Source organism: Uloborus diversus, chromosome 5 (genome assembly GCF_026930045.1).
Source record: "Uloborus diversus isolate 005 chromosome 5, Udiv.v.3.1, whole genome shotgun sequence".
NCBI lineage: Eukaryota > Metazoa > Arthropoda > Arachnida > Araneae > Uloboridae > Uloborus > Uloborus diversus.
The window spans coordinates 166,516,062-166,541,495 of NC_072735.1; the positions used below are offsets into that span (position 1 = coordinate 166,516,062).

Below are 25,434 nucleotides of genomic sequence, written 5' to 3' on the forward strand. Positions count from 1 at the left end.
TGCCAAAGCAAAATTTTGAACTTTTGTCTCTCTTAGAAAGAGAGAGAGAGAGATCTATCATTTAAAGATATTAATGTATTGGAAAGGGTTAAAAGGCGGGCTACAAGGCTAATAAATGTACTTTCTCGTTTAGACTATGATTCCAGGCTTAGAAGGCTAAAAATGTACAGTCTTGAGCAAAGAAGAGACCGAGGGGACATGATTCAGTTGTTTAAATTTATTAAAATGAAAGATGTTACGGGGCTGAAGTTTAGCACTGAAAACAGGACAAGAGGTCATTGTTTTAAGCTATATAAATCTCGGGCTAACATGGATATTAGGAAAAACTATTATTACAGCAGGGTAGTGGAACCTTGGAACAGCTTACCGGAAGAGGTGGTAATGAGCAAAAGAGTAGATAGTTTTGAGAGGGCCATTGATCTTCACTGGGGATTGTAAATTGACTGGGGACCAGTCTAGCTGGGCCCAGAGCCTGTTGCTGGTCCTCACTTTTGTATTTGTATTTGTGTTATTTTTCTTTCTTTCTTTCTTTTTATGGTGCAGCTAAAAGTCCCATGGCTTTTAGTTGTCTTTTTTTTTTTTGCCCCCCCTCCTCCCTTTTCAGTTCCAATCGCCGTCTCCGACTGCACGCAATTGCCTAAATGCTCATTCATTTGAAAACAGATTCAGAGATTCACCAACTTGCAGCCTACGCAATTCTGGACTTTTGTTGAACAATTCAATTTACATTTGGAGACGTGGATTGTACTTAAAGGTTTTAATTGTATTATCCGAAAATATTAGGAAGCCAGAAGGCGAGAACTGAAGCGTTACTGCATTAAATTTGTACAAATAAATTAAATTTCATTCAAAGAAATAACAGGAAATTTCACTTAATTCTCTTTTCTACACCTTTGTGCGAATTAATGGAAGCAAGTTGGGAATTTTTTAGGTTGTTCAATCTTTGTTTACTATTATAGCTATTAAGTCTACCAGTTGATTTGGCGCTATAACCTCACGTTTTTTTTTTTTTTTTTGTTTTTTTTTTGTCATAAATATCGTGTTTTGTTTAAGTGTTATAAATTTCTACATATTTTTTCTGTTTTTTCTCAATCCGGTCACTTTTTATCTTTTTGTGAGCCATGGATATTTCTCCACGGAAGAGGCAGGCCATTGTGACATAGAGTGTAAATCTGATTGCACAACAAAAGAAAAAAATATTTGTGCTTTGCTTAACATGGTTTAGAGATAAGGAATTCAAAGAAAAGTGCAAAACTAGTTGACTCTATGCCCAGTAGAGTGAAAATAGTGCTGGACAAAAAAAGGGGAGGGGGAGGAATACTAAGCGATTTTGCTTACATAATTTAATGATGTAAATAAAGGTGATTTTGTAAAACAATTGGCTTTATTCCATTAATTCGCACAAGGGTATCACTAACATTTCGTTTCGTGCAAGAGCTATTAATTTGCATCAAACGTCAATTATTCTACGTCAATTATCTTAGATGGCATTTGTTTATCCACTTGTGTAACACCAAACTATCTCAGCCTTGACCGAGCCAGAGCATTAAACTTGTGTCCTCGAAATGCCCGCATCTGATTAACGGGTGTTGTGAATGTACATGGATAATTAAACTTTCTCAGCATATTCATGACCTCGATATTAGTCAAAAGATAATTTTTAAATGAAAAACAAGTAACAGGTTAATTTCAGTTACTTTCTAATCAGCGTGTAATCCAGATAGCGAACCCCGAGTGAACGAAATTTTTAAAAAGTTGTTGCAATGTTTTTAATCGCCACAACGTTTTGAAGTGAAACTTTTTGGGGGCCATTCATTAATTACGCAAGGATGGTTTTGGCAATTTTGGACCCACCCTCCTCCCATATAAGGGTACGTAAGATTTTTCGAACCCCTCCCCCCTATTCTTACGTAAGATTCCATTTCGTTTTTAAAAATGATAAAACAATGAATGTTACATCACTGGAATCTTTATTAAGTTCAATGTCATTGAATTAAACCTTTTTGTGTAAAAAATTATTTACTAAGAAAAAAAAAAGCTCATCCTAATACGTTATTTTAATTTCGAGACGCAAATGAAATTTAATCCCTGCCACACCACTTGACCGCACGATTTCTAATACAAAATATCGACTTGGAAAATGTTACTTAAAAATGGGTTTGAGTCCCCCCCCCCCCCCACCTTCCAAAGTAAGGGCATGTAGAGACTTACGTAATTAATGAATGGCCCCTTATGCGAGGGCTTTGAAATTCTGATCTGCAAGCTTTTTGTGCGACGGAAGTGACGAAGTGTTTTTTTGATTGTTGCCAAGTTTTGTTAACAACTTCATTTCAAGACTGAACTTAAGCAAGCGTAAATTTGTTGAATTTGGGCATAAACTTTCAAATAATGCAGGTTTTCGAAAATTTCTGTGATAATTTTATAATAAAAAACAAGTAACATGTTAATTTCAGTAACATTATAATCAGCGTGTAATCCAGATAGCAAACCAAGAGTAATGTAACCTTTTTAAAGTTGTAGCAATGTTTTTAATTGCCACAACTTTTTTCAAGTGAAACTTTTTATGCGAGGCCTTTGAAATTCTGATCCGCGAGCTTTTTGTGCCACGGAAGTGACGTAGCGTGTTTTAATTGTTGCCAAATATAATGAAAAATGATAGCAGTGGCATCGCTACCGTACGGCGGAGGGGGCGGTTCGCTCCGGTTGTTACCTTTCTGGAAAGTGACACCCAAAGTGATATTGCAAGTTTTTGACAGTTATAAATACTTCAATTAAGAAAATTTAATTTACTTCAACATTTTAAGCTATATATAACCATCAAACGCAGTTACACCACCACTACGAACCTCTTCTCCCTCAAACATTACTAAAGTTCATCTGAAATGCAGTTTTAAGACTACAAATTCGAAAACTTTTGGAGGAAGAAACCCCCAGACTTTCCACCCCCATCCCCTTATCATCGAGGAATATTATACTCAACATCGCAAGAAATTCAGTCATGTTGACGGATTAAAACTCAGTCTTCAATCAGTAGTTGAAAGTTAAACAACTAATAAATACGAGAGCTTCTGAATAATTTTGTATTTTTCTCTCCTTTTAAAATTATTTATTGAGAGGTTGTGTATTTATTATCTTTATCAAAAGTGGTGAGAAACATTATCATAAAGCTTTTATGAAACTTTTCGTCCAGTTATCAAACATTCATATCTTGCAATCAAGTAAATTTTAGTAAATTTTGAGGTCATAAACACCGCATTCATTGAACTTCTGGGAATTTTTAAAAACACCATTCTTTTATTTTAAGTATTTTGAAGTGTTTTGCACTTTTTGACCGATTTAATATCTTGATTATTATATAATCACATGCAAAGAAGAAACATCATTGTTTTGTTATTTTTTATTCTCGTACGATGAACCTATATCAGAAGAAATTTTTTGTGGAACAGAAAATGAAGAATAATTTAGAAACCACATTTTTAATCTGATTTCAGTCATGAAATCAGATTACTGAACTGAATTTTAGAACATAATTATTATTAATTATGTTTATTATTGAATATTTTTATCATTGAACATAAAATTCAGTATCAGAACTGATGATACTGAATTTTATGTTCGGGTTTTCTGTCAAAAATAAAGCATTTTTTTAAAAATTCCGAATTAGTTTTCATGACTTAACTATTGTATTTATGTATTTGAACCGCGGCTTGCGTTTTAATATAATGAAAGTTAAGCGTCTTAAAACAGTTTCATAATACTTATCTCGGTTCAAATGTTTTCTTGTCAGAAAAGAAAAGCGCTTTTTCTTAAATCTTAGTCCCTTTTAGCCTAAGTTGTTTGCTATAACGATGGATTTCGTTCAGCTTGACGGAATGTGGCTTTTGCTGTCACGCTCGCTGAGGCTAAGTGAAAATAACCGCATTCGTAGTTTAGTTTTCACTGCAGTAACAGTTCGAAAATCAAGGCAAGCTTTTTAGAATTACTCTTGCTGACCACTGCAGACATTTTTGAGACTCAATTTTTTGTTCAGCAAAATAGAATTTCTTTTAAATTTCTAGTATATATCTGTGGGGAGAGATTGAGAGAGAGAGAGGGTTGATAAAATATATATATATATATATATATGCAGGGCAATTTTCGGTGCTTAAAGTGAATTTGATAAAAAAAAGGGGGGGGGGGCTAACCCATATTTTATTGTCAAATATGTGGATTCCGAATATAATTTTGCACACTTTTAATTCACTTTCTTGGTAAATGGTAGTTTTATTTCTAACAATCAGTGCTGTACTCATAAAAGTATATTAGTTGTACTGTGCACAAATTAAAAAATAAGAAAGTATACGCTGAAACTTAGTTGGGTATTAACATGAAGTAGGTTTATAGGTTAGGTTCGATTAAAATGTTGAAAATTACTAGTAAGAATTTTTATTTTTCCTAAAATAACATCCTATATAGTAGGGAGCCGATGCATATTAGACTATAAATTATTATAAAATAATACGAAATCAGAAATAAATGGTGAGAATTAAGTTAGAAGAATGCCATTTATGACTATCAGATATTGCTGAAAATATTTTTTTACGTAATTATTTTAAAAGATTATTAAAAAATATATATTAAAATATATACATTATATTGATCAAAAAGCAGAGGGTATACTCTATTAAAAAAAAAAGGTATGCTCCGCATACCCGCAGTATACTCTGAAATTCTGTGCTACTAACAGTAAATCTTCTATATTTAAAAAAGCATAAAGAATAAGACAGAGAAAAAGGGAGAAAACATCTTGAATCTTTAAAAAAAAAATTGCTTGAAAGAATCGAAACTAATGACTTGGTTGAAAACAGAGTATAAAAATACTACTGAATTCTATTTTCCAACTATTGTGATACTTCAAAGATCCGTAGTTCAAAACTGTTGGATTTTATATCCGGTCTTCTTATTTGTAGTGAAGCCTGCGTAATTTGTTTACCTGCGGTGCTGTACTTTAGTGGTCAACTTACGGAGGGTGATATCTATAACCCAGGACTAATTCTGTACCTAACAATCGCGGTGAACCTAGACAGGTGGTCAGCTTAACAGGTTTTACTGTACTATATTTCAGATTTTAAAAAAGTCTAGTTTTACACAGGAAAATACTGTGACGTATTTTATTCTAGTGATTTATGCTGTGTCCTTCCAGACATTTGTTTCAAAGCTAAAAGGAATCACTTTAGAGAAAAAAACTTCAAGAAAAGGTGCTATAGGGGCAAAAATGGATATGCTTTATTGCGAGGACGTAACTATGATGTGTTTTTCAATCATGTTGATTTAAAAGCATAAAACGTAAAGTCATGATTTGTGAATATTTAAAAAGTGTGGTCGCTAAAATTTCTTCATTATAAACTTAAAACAAAGACTTTCAGATCACCTATTGAGTTTATCACAAAGAGTTTGAATAGGCCACCCGGTAAATCCGAACTTTTCGGAATGCGAACAGGGTTCAACACAAACTAGTTGGAATCTCTGAGGTTCCACTGCAGATAAAAAAGAAAGTTTTCATTTATTGCTTATATTTATTCTGCTGTGAGAAGGTAAAGAGCAATATCTGCACATTTTTTTTTCTTTTCTTTCTTTCTTTTTTTTCTTTTCTTTTTTATTTTTTCTTTCTTTTTTATTTTTTCTTTCTTTTTTCTTTCTTCCTTTTTTTTTTTTTTTTTTTTTTTTTTTTTTTTGCAATTTTGTCACTTATTGCCCTTATGCTTTATTGTACAAGCTTGCTGCTTTGGTTTCCGCTGAAAATAAAGCCCGAAAAACTCCAGTTCCAACATTTCCTATTGTTAGTACGGAATTCAAAACGCATTTCTTCAAATTTCTCAAAATTTAATTTCTACAGATACTGCTTTTTAGAAAAGTATCATTCATAGATTGCAGTTTACAAAACCAACAAAAAACCCCATTAGATTCCTTGGAATTCATTATCTTATTAAAATCTTTGTATTGTGATTAAATTAGGATGCTAAAATAATTTTTCAAATTTGAGTAGGATAAAGCATTGGTACCTTATTTTTTCTGCTCTTTAAACAAGAAGTTCTTTCAAAAAACGGCAAGCATAAAGGGTTCCCAAAAGACCAAAACGTTGAATGCCTATCGTAAAAATGGAACAAATTTTGTTCCTGTTTCCAATTGGCTATTGTAAGATTAATACAAACCAAAAGCAAAACATCGAGTTATATTTATACTTTATCTTTCTCCATCAATTAAAACTACACGTGTTCCTTAGCAATTGATATCAGTAAGAAAATATTAAATTTCAGTTTTCTGAAAAATTTATCATACCAGGAAAATTTTAATCGTTCTCCTAAGTAGAACGGATATCAATAACGAAATCATCATCATCTGCATGAACTGCGATTACAAATCTAGCTACTTGCATGTTATTCTAAATATTACTTTCTATTTGAAAGGGTATAAAGAAGTTGTTCCCTCAACAGAAAAATAAATATGTAGTCTGATGTTTCGGGAAAGGAAAATGAAAAAAAGAGACAACGTATTAAAATTTAATTACTAAGTTAAAATGGCACGAATAGTAATAAGATATGCTAACATATGTTTCTTTCTTACGCAGAACCCCTTTCTAATGCAAAAAAAAAAGCTTATGGATTAAAGGATTTTCAACAACGTTTTGTATATTTATCATTAATTTATTGTATTGATATACAATATTTTATATTGCAAAAGCAAGTTTGAAGAAAAAATTGACAGAAAAAAACTTGTTGTAAGTTGTTTTCTTTCTCTCACACACAATCTTTCTCGTTCATGTATATGTAATGTATAATATCGCAATGAATATTCAAATATAAATATGCATCAAAAATATATTATTTTTCTCCACTTTTGGAAAGTTTCATTTAATCCTAAACATTTCACAAGTACAATCGTGTAACTACAAGCTTCCAGTGTACGAACACTTTATATTAAAAATAGAAAAATGCTCAACTTTTTACATTTCATTAATAAGAATAAAAATTTCATGTAGTTATAAGCAAAAAGTGCATTATGTGTGCAGAAAAATATTCTCAGGTGATGTCGTTGGAATTGGTATTTCGCTGTCATATTTGCCTCCCGAGCAAATAATTTCAAACAGTCATATCCTGTTGGACACTAAATTTGCGAAGTTTAAAAAGCAAGTCCATAACAAATCCCAACTCAACAAGTTGGGTGCTACTAAGTGATACTTCGTTGCAAAGCAAATGTTGTAATAACTTTCTTGAAATATTTAGATCGTGTGAAAACTCGCGTTCGTAGATTGACGATTTGAAGTAAATACCCATTTTGGGGAGAGACAGATAACCATCGTGTAGATGAGCGAGTTGAAAGATCATTTGATTAAAATCGCTCAAGTTCAACGTTCACGTCAAAAAACGGGAAAGGGGGAAATTAGAAGAAAGTTTAATCAGACCCATATAAAAGTGTCCGCTCCGAGGCATTGTGCACTTACTTAATTTCTTCTAAAAATGATCACTGCCGTCTTGTACTTGGCTTTCGCTCTCTCGGCGGTGCGGTCCTCCGTTGTCAGACAGACGGACGACAACGACTTGAGCAATGATTTGGATTGCCTGTTCGAAGCTAGGAGGGAGGAGGTCTTGTCAGCGCTGAGGAAGGCTTACGAAGAACAAAGGAACGAGGTGGAAGAGATCTATCCCAAGCATACTCTTCCACCGCCCTCCCAGGAGATTTTTGAGGAGCTGTTGAAAGAGATGGAGCTGGAGGATAATCCAGCCGAGAAGAAGATGGTGCTGGCTGAAAGAAGTAAGTGGTTTTCTGTTCCGAGTTTCCCACATTGATCCTTTATTCTATCCTGGTTCTAATTGGAATAACTACCCTTTGCCACAAAAAATAAGCAACAAGCAGAGAGTGGTTAATAATGAAGCAATTTAACCTCTGCACAACATGAGTGCTTAAATACGTCATCTGTCATCCACGTCGGTGCTTCTCAACCTGTGGTCCGCGAGCAATTTTCATGTGGTGAAAACTAGCTAGTGAAAACCAATCCATATCATTTTTATAGTTGTAATTAAATGTATCAAAGAAACTTCCGAATTCATCTAATTTCACCTTGTACATATAATTGTTGTAAAAATACTATTCCTATCGTATGTAGTCCGCTTTAGATTCGATAGGGTACCGAGTGGTTCTCAGTGGTTAAGAGGTTGAGAACCACTGATCTACATTATAGCAGCAAGAATATCGTTGTAAGTACGAACAGAACAGTAAAGAAGCACGAAGCGATTGTATCCCCCCCCCCCTTTTAAAATAAAAACAAGTTATTGAAACGCAATGTTATTTTGAGAGGTTGTTAAGGAGAAGAGGTAGTGTGTGCCGCACAAAATAACAAACGAAACAACTATTTATTTTCAAGTATAAGCAGTATAAGGAACTGTCCATTATTGATGTCACACTTTTTTCAACATTTTTGATCCCCCCCCCCTTCCACCTCTTAGTCACAAAGTGTCTCACTTCACCCTACCCCTCTCCCTTTTTTCACATGTCACGCTATTTTTCATAATCATATTCTTGTAAAAAAGAGTGATGTCACATTTCTTGTTACCCCATCTCTCACCTTTGTCACAAATTGTCTTAATCTCACGAACCCTCCCGCCCCTCCAACCTCCAGGCATAAGATCATTTGTGTGAACAACCCCTTTGCTGTCATCCTTCGTTCTCCAAATTGTCCCTGTCTTGCCTCCTGATTTCAACTGGAATAACTAATTCTGCTGATGAAATTCCAATTTCAACCATCTTTGATCTTGAATGACATTATCTCACTAATGACAAACGTATTAAACGCAGAGTTCCTTACTTACAAAAACATTTTTTATGTACATGTACTTTGAAACAACAACAACAAATGTCAAAAAAATCAGTTTTGAACAACTAGTCGTAAAGTTTCTTAATTTTTTCAGACTTTCTTTAGCTTTTACTCCTTAGCCCAGTGAAATTTTAAACACTTCAAGAGATTTTTGTCTCATACCATTTAAGGAATTGTATGCATTATAATGTAAAATGATTTTAATTGTACTTGAATTACAAGAGAAATGGCTTGTTTTAGCTCAAAATAAAAATACTGATCGTTAAAAAAACCAAGAATTATAGGATTTCGTTAAACGTGATTTTTATAACTCAATATCAGAGTGCTGGATTACATTGGTTGTAGTTGTACCGAAAAGTGGTATATTTAGTGGACAGATTTCCATTATACATTTACTTCGTATATCTGACGCTGATTGTTGTTGCTCCAAGGTACAGAAATATACACCAACTCAAGTAAGTCAGAGATCAAATATCTTCATCAAGTTGAAAACATTTTAGGTGCTTTGGATCTCCAATGCATATCGAAAAAAGAAAAAATGCAATGTTTTTCTTTGTCTTTTCAATGTCTGTTCATTCGTTTTGCAAACATCACGTATGAAATATTGCTTATCAATTTGTTTATCCCTCATGCCTTTCGATTCAATTATTTAGCCAAGAATTTTAGGATTAGCCTGCATTACCAATTAACGTGAGTGAAGTGGTCAAATTCTTCTTACGCCAGGGTTTGAGCCCGGGTTGCATGAGTGAAGGACAGCAACTTCAACCACTAGACCACGTAGCATTTCTAAACTAAGAATACAATAAAAAAAAAATTGCTCTTTGAGCATCAAAGTACTCAGCGGAACCTTACTTCTTCTCCGAGGAGTAACTTTTAACGTTGTAACTTCTTTCAAACTAGAGTGCTCCGAAAGTGAAAGTACCCTTCCACCAATCCTTTTTATTTTCAACATTTCGTTATAGTCCAGTCAATTAGATATTACAATCACAAGGTGCGATGTAGTTCTGATTTTTTAATATGTTGTTTAGGTCAGTTAGGGTAGTTTTGCAGTTTTCAGAAACCTGTGCTCGCTGCGTAATTCGCGAAAAACTGCAAAATTTTCGGACTTTTTTAAAGTTTTTCCTTTTTAACTCCTAAACTATGCAACTTTTGATACTAAATGCTTGTTGTAAAGCACATTAAATTTTGAATAATTTAAGTTCAAGTGGCGCTCTGTACGACCAATACTTTAGGACTTAAAAAGGAAAAACGAAAAAAAGTCCGAAAATTTCGTAGTTTTTCGCAAATTACGCAGCGAGCACAGGTTTTTGAAAACTGCAAACGTAAATTTACACTACCCAAACTGACACAAACAACATATTAAAAAATCAGAACTACGTCGTGCTCTGCAATTTTGACCCCTTTTTTTTCATAATATGACTGGACTATTTAATAGTCATGGTTGAATTTTTGCTATGCACAGTTACTTTGGAGTCATAAGAGTCTCAAACATCAGCAGAACACCATCCATGTCGCAACACAGTCAGGGTTGGCTTTCTGCCGGCAGAAACTAGTTTTTGCCGTGTCAGTGGCAGAAACTGGTTATAACCGGTAAAAACCGGCAGAAACTGGCAAAAACTTAAAAGCATCTTTAATTACTTAAGTGATTGCTAAATGATATTCGTTTAAGTAAACTAATTAAAAGGCATTTCTGATTTTAATTTGCTCACTTATATGCTTCATCTAAATTGTTTGTGATCGAAATTATCACGTTCTTCAAGAAGAAAGTGCCAGAATTTTATTTGCCAATATTGACATAGATTTTGTACCTAATGTCACAGCTTTGCAAAACAAATTGGCCATATTTCTCGAAACTTATTTTTTCAGTTGAATTTCTCATACTACCCCAGTTACTACATGGTGGACCAGTTAAAAAAAATATACAATAGATGAAAGTTTCATGAACATTGCTTGTTCCTTCATGCGTTGCCTGCTAGCTCTTCTGTTGCAGGAATATTCTAAAGTTTCTCATTTGTACATATTAGATTGAGAAACTGTTTAGATTTTAGAAACCACTTTTTCTAAGAAGCAACTGCAGGGTCCAAACAATGTAACGTTTGATTTTAAATTGTGGTAATATCGTAATTAAATTGTGCTTTGGTTAATAATTATTTTTTTCTATGCATTTCCTATTGCATGTCAATAATTTAATTTTTTTTTTCATTTTGCGAGTTTTTGTCAGTTTCTGCCACAAATGAGGCAGAAAATGGTTTTTGCCATGCCGGTTTTAACCGGTTTCTACCAGTGGTTTTAACCGCCTTGGCAAAACATCTCCGAATCCCGGAAACTCCGCTAGTATGAATAGCCAGAAATTATCTTTTGCGTGTTTTTTTTTTTTTTTTTTTTTGTGATAACCACCCTATCAAATATCTTATTAGAATTTGCAGTATGTGTCCTGGGCTGGTGGGGGCCTCTCCCCTGGCTGCACCACTGAGCTCCAAAAAATATCCACTAGAACATGCTACGGAATTCAGCTGTGTTACGACATGTATGGTGTTTTGCCAATGTTTATGATCCTTAAGTCTTCAAATTGACTGCATGTAACAAACATTCAACAATAACTAGCGTTACGTTGAAATTAAAGGGGGGAGGAGGTACATCCACTTTCGGAACACGCTGTATTTGAATCGATGAGTTCGAAAACCAGACTTCTCCATCGAAACTAATTTTACAGCGGAGGGGACAAAAATCTAAATTATTTAATGTTCATCTGACATACCAGGTTTCTTTTTCATTTTCTATCGTAGATTATGGCTGTTTGCTTAAGATTTCATCACTTGTATGTGGTCTTAACACTTCTTGTTTCATTAAAAAAATAATTAAAAATTGGAAACGACTTGCTTTTGGACAAACACATTAAAAAACTTTTTATTACTTAAACAAGGGAAAATAATGATAATTCCTCTTTGAAAACATGAAATAAAATTTATTATATATACTTTAAAATTAGAGATACACCGAATATTCGGTTGGTATTCGGTGTACTTGCCTAGTCTGCAGACAAACCGAATATTCGGTTCGGCAGAATACTTCAATATTCAGTAACCGAATAACAAACAAATTTAAATGTTCGATAATCGGTAAACAAACGAATTTTTTATTCAATAAATGAAGGTTACATTGTAGTACCATAACACAAAATCAGTTCAAATTTTTGCTTAATAATTTTATCACATTTAAATTAAATTTAATGTAAGATAAAACATTCAGATGTTAAATTTAAATCTTGCCTTTCAATTTTTCTTAAATCTGAAGACACATTACATAAGCCTTACTATTTCAAGCTCATTTAAATACCACACACTAACCAGGAAAAAAGTTATAATGTTGAGCAGTAATAAACATATAAAGTCAAGGGATGCAAACAACTGGATATTGAATTTTGAAGTTTTTTTTTTATTTCTAAAGTTTTACGCCATAGTAAAAGTTAAATATTGATAAAGAAAAAACATCCTACCTTAAATTAATCTTTGTAATCAGTTTAATAATTCTTTGCACTTAAAGACAAAAAATTAAAATGTCTGGGCACGTTTGAATTTCGTTCCTCAATTTCATTGACGAATTATTTATCAGTTACCGAAGAGACTAAGATAGCAGAAAACCACTTGAATAAACTAATTTTTAATGATATTTTAAGCAACTTGCGTTTACATTTGTCTGCTAGATAAAGGCTAGGTTATTTATGAATGACATAACATTTTTGCCCGATTTTCAGTTTTTAAATCATGTTAGGAAATAAATTAGTTATTCGTTTATGCAGAATTACAGACAAACATAACCAAATTAACCATTTACTTTATGCATTCTTTTAAAACTTTTGGAATGATTATTTTAAATTAATAATCATTAATGAAAGAGAGAGAGAGAGAGAGAAAGAGAGAGAGAAAACATAAATTTACGATGTTCAGTGGAAAAGCATTTACATTTCCTAAAATAGATAAACATTTTCGATTATAAATTGGCGTAAAATTCAAATATTACAGATTAAAATCTTTAACTAATTATTCTTTGTTCGGCAGAATATTCGGTTTGAATTTTAACCGAATATTCAGTATTCAGTAATGCATATCAATATTTCTGACACTGTAGTAGCTCTACCAGTTAACGAATTAAATTTAAAAGCTAAATTAAATCTATAAATTCAGAAATCTTCTTATGGGTCATTCTCCACTGTAAACTCTCTAAAGCGATTTTTTAAAAAGAGATATAATTTTTTTATGTAGTATTTAAAGTACTATATTAGTTCAACCTCAGGAATTAAGATTAAATATTTGTTTTAACAGAATTTTTAAATATAGAATTAATTCTGGAAAGTCAGCATTATGATTTTTAAGTTTTCTCATTACAATCAATATACTTTGCATGTTGTTGGCTTATTGTAAAAATATTATTTTATTTTATTTTTTACTTTTAAATGTGTCATTATTATGTCCTTTTTCATGAATAAAAGAAAAAAAAGATATTGATATAACATTTTTCAAAAGAGGAGGATTTTTTTGAACAAAAATATTACGTTCCATGCTTAAAATAAAAACATGATCTTTTTTTATTTTTAATCTTAATTTTCACGAACAATAGAAACTGTTCTGAATATACTTTTATTTTCTTATTAAAATTCAGTCCTAAAAGGTTTTTTAAATGAAGGTAATATTAAATGAAATATGATTATTTGATTTCATGTCCCGTGCATAACGCGAGTTTCTCTAAAAATCTAGAAAGTCAAGAACTCCACAAGACTTATTATCGCAATATGATATTTAGGTTAACTCTTATCTTTTGAATGTCTAGTTAAAATTTTTGTTAAGTAATTTAAAATATCTTTATTTTTCAACCATGAAATAGGCCCATTTCTAAGGTGAAAATTTGATGTCCTTCCGTTACCAAAATATTACATGTCAATTCACCAAGAACCTATTGCGTATGGAAACTGTTTTTTTTATGCAAAGCAGAATTATGTCCCTTGTTAATGAGGCACAGTTATAATTTTACTAGATATTTAATTTATATGGTTTTTAATGGTAACGGAAGGACAAAAAAATACGGTAACGGAAGGACATTTATCTATACGTTAATACAGAGTAAAATTTTAGAATGCTAAGAGAAAACAAACTATTGTTTAAAATTAGTAACCACATTTAAAGCATATATAAGTATGTAATATTTATGAAAAGTATGTGTGTTTTGTTTTCATTAAAAGAAATACTTTTATTTATTTATTTTGTTTAATGTTTTGTGATTTTATTTCTTCTATTGTACGTGATAAAAATCATGAAAGCTACACTTAACAGTTCTTGAGCATGTGAAAATCATTTTGATATAACATGTTTGTAATATCACAAGCCAATTTAAGCAGAAACAATTGCTTAAACAATTGATATTTATATTGGAACAACACAATATTTTGAAACTGCTTTCAGATTTGTTACCTCAAGTCATTGGAAAGGACTGTTGAGAGCATTGATTCAACCGTTAAACTTACTGCGAAGAGATCAGTAAATTCAAAGATCAATTATCGAAAAGATAGAGTAATATCCATTCTCATCCTGACGCAAAAAATATGCACTATTATAACCCTGTAACTAGTTATGTTAGGTATTGAATAAAGTGAGTGAGTATTTCAACAAATCGAAGGAGATTTCTTCAAAGTCAACAAACTGACAGTTATAAATAATAAATAACATTAAAAAGAAGATACAGTTGAATTAAAAACACAAAATCATGAGAATAAGCCAAAGAATTCTAAACATTTGGACAAGTTTTGTTAGTTGAATGGAAGGGAAAGAAATTAAAAAAGGGCAATGTTGAACAGATACTTCATATAGAAGATGAAGGAGTAGAAATATCTTGTTTGAGAATGCATAATAATGTGCGATTAATCTTTGTATTCCCTGATAAAGAAGATAATTGTTCTATAGATTCTGATAAAATTATTGAGTATTTCAAGAATTCAGAATTGGGTAACAGATGGCTTAGGTATTAGATTTAATGGTTTCAGACTACTGTATTAGCTGAATAAATGTCTGTAAGTTGAAATTTACCAAGTTAATATTTTTTCGACCTTTTGTCCTTCCGTTACCCTTAACAAATACACAATTTATAGGCTCAAAATTGTAATGATTGAACACCCATGTATGTGCTCTAATTTTTTATAGAATTTTCCCATTTATTGTTTGACTGAACTTTTGAGGAGAACATGATTGCGTGAAAATCATGTCGAAAAAATGTCCTTTCGCTACCTTTTTTTAAATTTGATTTTTAAAAAAAGTTACTAACAAAATATTCTTGGCTTTGGCTTTTTTAGCAATTTACTATGATGTGTATAAAATTCTATTCATCAGGTTTTGGGAAAATATGTATTTTGATATGCTCACAGACAGAAATCCATCGATTTCTTTTTTTTTTAATAAAAACCGTCTTTCCGTTACCGCTGAAAGTCGTCAATTTCTCATTTTACCCAAAATGATTTGAGTTTCAGATTTTAGAAGGGAATATCCTCTACTTCAATTTAGAAATCTATTCCGAACTCTGTTGTCGTGTTTTGACAGACATAAAACTTTGAATAATTATTTATCAATTAGAGAGATATTTAGAGCGGTGTTAACTTTGATATTTAAAATATTTTCTTTTTCCAAAAACGCATTAGTATATAAAAGGCAGCGTTCGTTAAAGTCGAAAAAAAATATTTTCGGACAGGAAAACTTGAAAAAAAAGACACTATCTCGGTAAAGTGGATTTTTCTCAATTTTCTACATTTTGAAAAATTTTCTTCAGAAATAAACTAAATTTTGATCAGTACGAAGTCCAGATATAGATGTCTTGCTTTCTGAACAATGCATTAAATATTAGAAATTTAAGCTGTATAATAACCATTTCCCATTAAAAAAAAAAAAAAAAATAAGTACACTCGTTAGACTAAAATAAGCAACAATTATTTGGATCAAATTCTAAGATTTGTTTAAAAGATTATTGGGGGTAAAATGCTTTGATTAACTGAAACTAGCCTTCTCTTTTTTAACAGCAGCTCAATGCATGGTTTACAAGAGAAAAAGTCAAATTTCAAAAGTCAATTTCGAATGCCCATCCCTTACATCCGCCCTTTTTTGAAATAACTTCGAGATGTGAAATAGAAACGCACTTAGTGTAGGTTCCAAAATTAAAAATGTACAGATCGTTTTTATTTTGATAAATCAAAGGCCAAACGTATTTTTTCCATATTACATTTGTCTACTAAACCTCATCTCAGGTGGTAACTATATTTTGCGCGACAGTTACTGCATAAAGGCGCTCAAAAGAGATTTGCACGACGGCGCCAGTCAGGCTTGGCGCGGGCTTTAGAATATCCAGTGCATACACATAAATTAAATATACATAAATTTTCTTTCTTCTCTTTCCCACATTGCACGTTTTTAAAGAACGATCAAGGAATAAAAATTTTACCTCAAATTCCAGGGAGGGGGGAGAAGAGACACCTGTAGGCCCAGGCTCGAGCCTGAAGGGAGCCCATTATTTTAAAAATAAGGTGTGAAATATAGGGGTAAACAATGTGGAGTGGACCCGTAAAAGTTATTTGTGACTGGCCCCAAAATTTCTGTGTATGTTCCTGCTTGGGACAGGGCGTCCCGAGTTTAGAACGTATTTGCAATTTCGCTTATTTATGAATATCCAAGTGAAACTGAATTGGTTCAGCGCAAATTTTTATGCACAAATAAAGCACAAGTACACAGCCGAAAAGACGTATGACAAAATTCAAAGTAATGCTGTTCAGTTAACGTTGGTATATAACCACAGTTATTTCCATTCGTAAAAAATGCATATTTTGTTGAAATTTTCAAAACGATAAATCTTACTCATAAAGCTGAAACATCAAAGTTTAACTCACATAGTCAAATATCCTGTACCACCATCTATTTCTTACTTTGTGGAATACTGAAAGATGTACCAGCCCTCAAAATAAAATTCACCAAAATGTTCCAAGTTACGGTACTGTCCCAAGTATAGGTTTTTAACTGTACCTATTTTTACTTGATATTTTATACACGTAAAAACGTTCTTAAAGTTAGCACAGATTAATAAATAATCAGCGATAGGTGAGGTGTTTTAACCTTAAATCCACGATTTTTTAAAAACGCTTTAAAATATGTTCTTCGGCTTTAAACTTCTGCTCAAATCATAAGAAAAATACTTTTAAAAATCATAATTTAATTTTGATATGGTTTATGGCTAAACAACCACTTGGTAGCATTGGACTTTAACTGAAAAAAAAGCAAATAATTTAGCATAAATTTTTTTAAAGACATTGATAGAAATTATAAAAATGCCTAACTAGCCACCTAATACGTGAGGCTTTTATAGCTCTCACCATATCAATCCCTCCAAAGTTGCCATATTTTTTGTAAATTTCATAGTTGTACAAAATTCTCCAACAATTGTTCACTTGAATAGGTCCAAAAATGTTCCTTAGGACTTTTCTTTCAAAAATTAGAAACTTTTCTTTCCCTGCTTTATTTAGAGTTCTACATTCACTTCCATACAGAAAAATAGGAATGATTAAAGTTTTATAAATGCTTAACTTTGCGTGTTTAGGGAAATAAACTTGGATTTGAATTGGTTTCTGAGGCCATAAAAACTTCTATTGGCCAAAAAGATTCTATTATTAATTTCAATGTTCGGATCGTTGTTACTGAGATCAGAGTTCCCAAGTAAGTAGCTGAATTTTTTTACAGTTTTAATAGTGTAGTCACCTATTTTCAAGGGAGACAAATCAGGAGATTTATTTGTTGAAATAAAAAATTTTGTTTTGTCCAAACTATAAAAAAAAGAGAGAGAGAGAGAGAGAGAGAGAGAGAAAAGTCCTACATTTGTGAATGCCAAAAAAAAAAAAAAAAAAATGTTTTCCATCACATTTATTGCATTTACAAGTTTAAAATGAATTTTAAAGCATCTTCAGTGAGTATTTTCTTGGGTATTGGGGCTGAGTGTCAATTTGTTCTTATAGTATTTTAAAAGACTAAATTTGGGTACTTTGCCAAATGGCAACACGATGCATTTTAGGATTAAATGCAAACAAAAGCTGAAAATGGTAAACAAACACTCAAACACAGATAGCTGCAGTCGAGAAATAGATTTTGAAAACACAATAGGTGGTATGAAATTAACAAAACGATGATCTTATCAAATAGTATTATTAAAGGAATTAATAAAAATAGGGCAATCTTTTTTCCAAACAAAAGCATAAACTTTCAGTTAATTTATAGTACACTGGTGGTACCCGCGCGGCTTTGCCCGTTGTGGAAAATTAAAAGATCATTTGAATCACCTGTATATTTACAAATGATGGATGATGAATTATTCCACGCCAATTTGCTATGTTCATTTGCTCGCTCATGGTCGCATATGGTAATGTGTTTGTCCACGTTATGATAATTTCCTCGATAAAATGTTCTTAAAATTGGAATAGAAAAATAATAAAATCGATCAATGATTTTCTTCACGCTACAAATTTTATTAAAGGCATTGTTGTGGAAAGTTGAGATGAAGCACTGAATAATAATTTGAATGGAGAAAAGCCTTCGAAAAATAGGGATTTTATGTCGAAATCTAAGTATCATAATTAATATATATTCATAGTTTTGAATTGATATCTTCGCTAATTATTATCGGAGGATTATGTTAAAATGGCCAGACATAAGGACGGGTAAATTACGAATCTATCGATACCTGGCTCGATGGTCAGTTCGCGGGCGTTTGGGAGAAGTAACTCGGATATAGATGAATACATAGATACATGCGCTCAGTTTTTAATTATATAAAATGACCTGTGAAAAACTTTTCACAGTTTTAAAAAGTACTGTGTTATTTTACTCAAAGTAACAACCGTTTTACTAAAATGTTTTTCTTTAAACAGAAGATTTCAACTGTCGATACATGACGAACAAGACGAACTGCACCAGGTACCTGTTCTCACTGTCTTCGGATCAACTGTCCCACAGAATGGAGATGTTCGTGCACCACAAAGACGATAGTTTTTCGAAGAGCATTGGCGACTTCATATCCATTTCAAGCCTTCAAAGTCAGCGAGACTTGTACTTGGCCAACAAAGACACCGGAGGCGCCAACTGGACACGCTACATGCTTCCAAGTTCAATCAATTCGAGTATAGAAGATGATACTTATATTATTACACTTGAAACGTATGGTAAGCGAAAATTGATTATTTGTGAAATAGCGAAAAAGCGTGTGCAATATTGATTTTGGAAATATGTGAATTAATTGTATTACACGAAAATTTGTTTCAATGATATTATAAAGCTGTATACAGCCCTTGTTCAAATTATCAGACGCACTGTAGATTTTTATAGATACATTTTATTACATTCATGATATGAGATCATATGAGCCAGTGAGAAGCAGAGGGATGTTAATAAACCTTTTTGAACATTTTTAGAATTCAAACAATAGGTAGGCTTTCATTGACATTTTTTTTTTCCAAATCAACATACAAGGTTACCAGTACTAATTCTAAAAAAGTTTCTTTAAGAGCTGCGAGTCGGTGTCGAAATGATGTGGAGTCAAAGGAGTTAAAATTCGCGGTATCTGATTTGGAGTCCATAATCTTCCATTAAACTCTAAAACCCTGGTTTCCTCTGTCATTTTTACTAGTTCTCTCGAAATTTTTAATTTTCCGAAATGTACACGTTTTACATTATTTCTGTTACACTAATACAGTCAACTCTCAATAACGCGTCCGATAAAATCTTCGAGCTATAGGAAGTTCCATGTTTGGAAAAAAATGACTATCAGTTCTACTAGAAAAAAATCTCAGCAGAAAATAAATTTTACGAAAATACTTCAAAAAAAGGTTTTTTTTTTCTTTTTTTTTAAATAACGTCAACCGTTTTAAAACCGTCTTGTCTACATCAACAAAGATTTGCAGTTCTAACTAGAGTTTCTGTCGTAGGCCCAATTTTTTTTTCTTATGACTTCAATTCGCATTGCTTTTAAATGTCTATTCGTCTTAAAAGTTCGATTACTTCAATCATTAAGAAAATAAAGGCTATTTTTTTTTCGGTTTTTGTAAAAATTTGAAGCCTCTCAAAGATTAGTCAGCAATAAAATTTTAGGTCGTCAGCCACGGCAAAAAGGATCCCAATCGTCTACTTTTCACGCAATATCACAACACTGCGCGTTAAGGAGCACTATTGTAACTAAATTATTCCCCTCATACAAACTCATAAGCATGTGTTAAAAAGGGGGGGGGGAGGAGTAGTTTTTTTTTTTTTTTTTTTTTTTCTCATTTTGACTGCAGTTTATGCATAAAATAAAGTCGAAACTTTCTTTAAAAAATCTGACTTAAAAGGAGTACATTTGAGATATATTTACAACTTTATTGAAAACACTAAATTATTTTGGGACCGAATGAAAACTTCGAGATAAAGAAATATTCGAGTTATAAGGCTTTGAGTTATCGAGAGTCGGCTGTATTATTATTTTCATTTTTTTAAGCGTATTATTCATGTTTTTTCGCAGGGTCTTGCCGTTGTGGTGCCAGCCTAAGTTTTGGTACAGTGAATGAATAGTGCTAGAGCAATAAGATATTTTTATTTCGGAAATTTCTGAGGAGGAGTGTTCTGAGATATACAAGGCCAAATGTCACGGTAAAACTTAAAACTACCGTAAGAAAGTCATGTAATATATCAGCAGAAAGCTCTATTTTTTAGCTTTACGAAGGTTTATGAATTTTTATTCTGCCAGCATTTAGGAGAGAAGTGACAGTCATTTGTAAAAACGCACTTTTTATTTTTTCCATACATTTTGAGTTTTTTTTTTTTTTTTTCATCCTGAATTTTGTTTTTAAACTATTTTCGAAACAGAAACCTAAAAATTGGCTGGATTATTTATCTCGTCATATCTATTCTTCCTGCCAAATTTTATTAAAATCAGAATTGGTAAGGTTAAGAAGACGATTGATCTGATATAGAATTGCTCATAGGCAACTACCTAGCCCGCGAAGGAGTAAGATTGCGAAGGATGGTTTACACCTATTAGTAGTATTTTCAGAAAAATCATGAAACACGTCAACTTTAGTTTGCTTAGTGTTTTCGAATTTTCAACCATTGTTTTGCAATTGAAATTTGAAATAAAAGAACATATTGTACCCTCCAATATTCCAATAATCCAATATTTGAAGGTAAATTTCAACCCCCGTTAAAAATGTTTACAGTCGAGTCCCAACTTACGCGAGGGATGCGTTCCAATACCCCTCGCGTAAGTCGAAATTTCGCGTTTTGGAAAAGGGTGCGTGTAAAAACGTTTATAAACATACCCAATTATCTTAGACACGTGTAAACACCACCTCAAACTCTTAAAAAACACTTCTTAACTATACAATACTATTTCTTACATAAAAAACTGGATTTTTATTTGTATTTTAAATTTAAAAAAAAACGTTTTGTTCAACATAAAATACTGCTGCGATGCACAAAATCAGTGATCAATGGGGAAGAAAGACATAAAATAAACCAGTACGATACTTAAAGTATGTAGTAAGAAAAACAAATGCACTATAATTTTACTGTACAGTGGATCCAGTAATGATATTTGTAACTTTTAAAAAAGTGAAGATGATGATGAGCCACATGCTGCGTGATCAAACCGTTATTCTTATGTATTTTAAAATACTCAGTACAGTTGCTTCACTAATTCTTTTATGACGTTTCTATCATGGCAACGCAACACCCCTCTTCCTGGTTTCTTAAATTCACAATACAAGAGCAACTTCCATTTTCATAATTTTTGCATTTTGCTTTGACACTACTCGGTGAACTTTTACGGATTTCCTTTTCTCGACTTTTAATTGCACATATGAAAAATTCACTCACACCTAATTGTCGTGCTACTTTCGACGCATTTGTTCAAGCACTAATCTTTAGCTTTTCTTTAATTGTCAGAAACTTTCTCTTTTTCTTTCTATCTTCACAAGATGAAACAGCACTATAATACGCTTGTATAAGCAATGCGTCAGACTAGTACGGTGTGGGAACTTTTGCTCTCAGTGATGCTAAAGGGATGAAAGTCCATTCACGAAATTTTGTTTTAGTAGTTTAGAATCAAGCGGATACTTACACACCGCGATTCCCTTCCGAAAATTTTCGCGTTGTGGGCGAGAAATTCGCGTTATGAAAATTCTCTACTGGTAAAAAAAAAATCGCGTTTTCGCCATTTCGCGTAAGTCGAGTTGCGTTGTAGCAGGAGTCGATTTGAAAAAAAAAATGTTCAATATTTGTAAGTGTTCTAACTATGAGCAAAGTTGATTACAATCGGCGCGTGAAACATGGGTGCAGGTTTACGTGTGAGTCAAGGAAGGTTCGATATCTTAAACAATTGCAATTTTCCGAAATATGGCTGCAGGCTACTGTGTTTTTCTCCATATCTCATTAAGATAATAGATGCAAACCTTATCTTACAAACCTCCAAAAGCTCCCTAAATAATTAGCCTATTTTATTGAAATAAGATGGATTATAGAGTGTCGTATTGTATCCCACAGTCTATAACCACATTGCTACACAAGGAAACTTAAAATTCCACGGATGCAAGAGTGTTATTAACGAAGGAGGAGGGGGGTAACATTGCGATTGTGTTGTGTAGGTACTGCTGCGGTACATCATTGCAGATGCAGTTTTCTAGTGCATCTAAAGTTTTTGTTCACTGGACTTCCGTGACTAGCTTCACAAACATTTTCGAGGTCGCTGGATGGGTCGCAGTGTTTCACATGAATTGCCAGCAAGGATTCCTGACCTCACACCTTGTGTCTTCTTATGGGGTTGGGCAAAGAACGAGATTTACAAAAACCAAACCGAAAACTTTGGATGCACTGGAGAATTGCATCTGCAATGTCTTCACTGTTGTACCATAACAGCACCTATACAACACAATAACAGAAATACACCAGTAGTTACAAACGCTCGTGCGAAATACTGGTGCACAGGTTTGAAGTTTCACTGCGTAGCATTTCTACCATACCACACTCCATAACGAAGCTTGCTTCACTAAAATAGGCTAATTATTAATGCCATTATCGACAATTTTAATTAAGGAGTTACTACCCACGCACTCTGAAGATAAATTTTCTAATACTTACACTTTTTTTTTTCTTTTTACAGAAGAATATGTGGAAGAAGGAATACGAGAAACCCCTTTCCTCTTCCTGACGTTGGAGAATACATTAGAAATTAAAACGAAACGTCGAAGAAAAGATGTGGAAAACGTCAACAACTCCACAAGATCAAGCAAATGTTCCGGTAACAGCTCTTGCTGCCTGGTGCAGTACGAAGTTCGTTTTCATGACGTCGACTGGGATGGAGTACACTCCCCAGAGAAATTCCTCATCAACTATTGTGCCGGCAGCTGCGGACTCGACAAATCGAAGATGAATTACGCGTACGAAGAGATAATGATGAACATCATCAACCGTTTAGGTCCGAACGATAAGACGTTTGGTAACTGCAGACTATATCTGCCGGAATTGTGCAAGTACAAGGAACTGGGACACATTTCTGTGTTCTTCACCAATGCGGATGGTTCCTTCTCTGCTAAAGCTGTACCGAATATACAAGCCTTATCTTGTGAATGCGTTTAATGTGGATCGTTGCAAACTTTTCACATGTGATTGTTTAGTGAGAAGTCGGATATTTTACAGTAGAATCTCTATTAACAAATCGAAGTACTTAACAGTGATTGTGTCATTTCAATCTGGTAAAAACCTCATGGGGTTCCTTGCATTTGGGAAAAATGAAGTGAGGATTTGATATAGTCAATATCACGTTGGGCAGAAGTTCACCAGTGTTATGTTGAGGAGCCTGAAGCAATTCTCCTTCGAAGATTATGGTTCCTAAGAGCAGTGGTGAGAAAGTGGCGTCTTACGCCCGTATTCACCAGACATTCCTCCCTCGGTCAAACTGCCAAACTGCAAGGCAAAGCCTTTTCAACAAAGAAGGTTTCTTTCAGTAAGTTACCGCCCTATAGCCAGGGCTAAGACAGAAATACAAGGTTTCTATCTACGGTTTAGTTGTCTGACCAAGAGACGAATCATCTGGTGAATACGGGCCTTAGTGTAAAAATAAAAATCTTCTATGTGACACCATTCATGCAGAGCAGCCGCTGTTCGATCGCACAAGTTTCCAAACAAAAGATAGTTGACTGCTCAGTTGGTAAAAATACTTTATTTTTTGGGCCATTGCTCTAAGGAAGTTATACTTTTGAAGGCGTCGTTTGGCTAATCGAGTTTCTACTGTATAAATTTTTGTGGAAAAAGATTTTAAACAGAAGAAGAATAGACGGATTTTGTATATCTAGACGTAATTTTGAAGAATTCAATAAGACGAAGAACTCGATTTCATTAGAAAAAAATGAATGATTTATTAAGAAACTTTAACTGTGTAGAACTCAAGATAAATCCCGAAATCTAACTGTTACAAGTTAAGATGTTTCATCGCTGTAAAGGAAGAGTAAATTTCTATGTTAGAACCATAAGTACTAGTACGGAATCAGACTTTGTTATATTACAAGCTAAGGTGTGATCTTTGTTGCGTAATGTATGTATTTTCATCAAGCATCTCAGTATAGTGCATTTACATTAAATTTTATAAAGTATAACTTTGTATTTATATTTGTACACACTGAAATAAATGAAATGAAACGTTTTTAACGCGATTCTTTCTCTCACAAACAATTTCTGCTCTATTGCTTAGCCTTATTATCGATATGCTATTTCAAGCGTTAATTACACTTTTTTTTTTTTTTTTGAAAGTTGTCAGCATCTTTCTTATTAATCAAAACTGCAGATTTCGGAAATAATCATATTAACGAGCTGATGTGTGCATCACATGACTTCCTTTTACGCCAATTTAATGTCATTTTCGCATTATTGGCAATTTTAGTGTGATTCAATAGTTTACTCTCTAAATATCACCAACAAGGACCAAATTGAAACCAGATTTTTTTTTAATAAAAATCGCCAAATTTGTCACCAAGTTATCGACCAAACTTGGTGACCAAAATACTGGCGATATATCGCCAAGTGTCCGCCAAATTATAACACCACTTGAGTTTACATCGAAATTAACTATGATTCCCCCCGAAAAAGGGGCAAAAGATCATTTTAGAAACACCCGAATGCAACCAAAAGAAAAGGTGCACAACTAGACCCCACTAGGAGTCTGGGTACCAAATTTCAACTTTCTAGGGCATACTGTTCTTGAGTTATGCGACATACATACGCACATACATACATACGTACATACAGACGTCAGGAGGATACTTGTTGAAATTAACTCGAGAATCGTCAAAATGGATATTTCGCCTGTCTATACATTCTTAGGCACTTATCCACGTGTGGTCGAGTCGAAAAAAAAAAAAAAAAAAAAAAACTCAACATTCATTCGGGTTTGGGCAAAATGGAAATTAAGGTCGATTTTTGAGTGAAATTGATTTTGCGAATACAATACTTCCTTTTTACTTCCTTTTACAAAAAAGGAAGTATTGGTAT

At 33.0% G+C, this 25,434-nt stretch overlaps 2 protein-coding genes across 2 annotated transcripts in view; one reads left to right on the forward strand and one right to left on the reverse strand.

Annotated features, from left to right (window-relative positions):
- Positions 1 to 25,434, reverse strand: part of LOC129222660 (uncharacterized) — a 516,294-nt gene that overhangs the window by 285,740 nt on the left and 205,120 nt on the right. The window lies entirely within an intron of this gene.
- LOC129223256 (growth/differentiation factor 8-like) lies at positions 7,497 to 23,526 on the forward strand. The gene is made up of 3 exons (XM_054857822.1): positions 7,497 to 7,791; positions 18,795 to 19,085; positions 23,051 to 23,526. Exons 1-3 carry the CDS (start codon positions 7,497 to 7,499, stop codon positions 23,524 to 23,526), a joined length of 1,062 nt encoding a protein of 353 aa, XP_054713797.1.

Bases quoted from the DNA above. Each gene is read 5' to 3' on its own strand.
- LOC129223256 (XM_054857822.1), top strand. From the start codon at position 7,497: ATGATCACTGCCGTCTTGTACTTGGCTTTCGCTCTCTCGGCGGTGCGG. The intron at 7,792-18,794 runs GTAAGTGGTTTT...TTCTTTAAACAG, and splicing joins GATGGTGCTGGCTGAAAGAA to AAGATTTCAACTGTCGATAC. The intron at 19,086-23,050 runs GTAAGCGAAAAT...TTCTTTTTACAG, and splicing joins TATTACACTTGAAACGTATG to AAGAATATGTGGAAGAAGGA.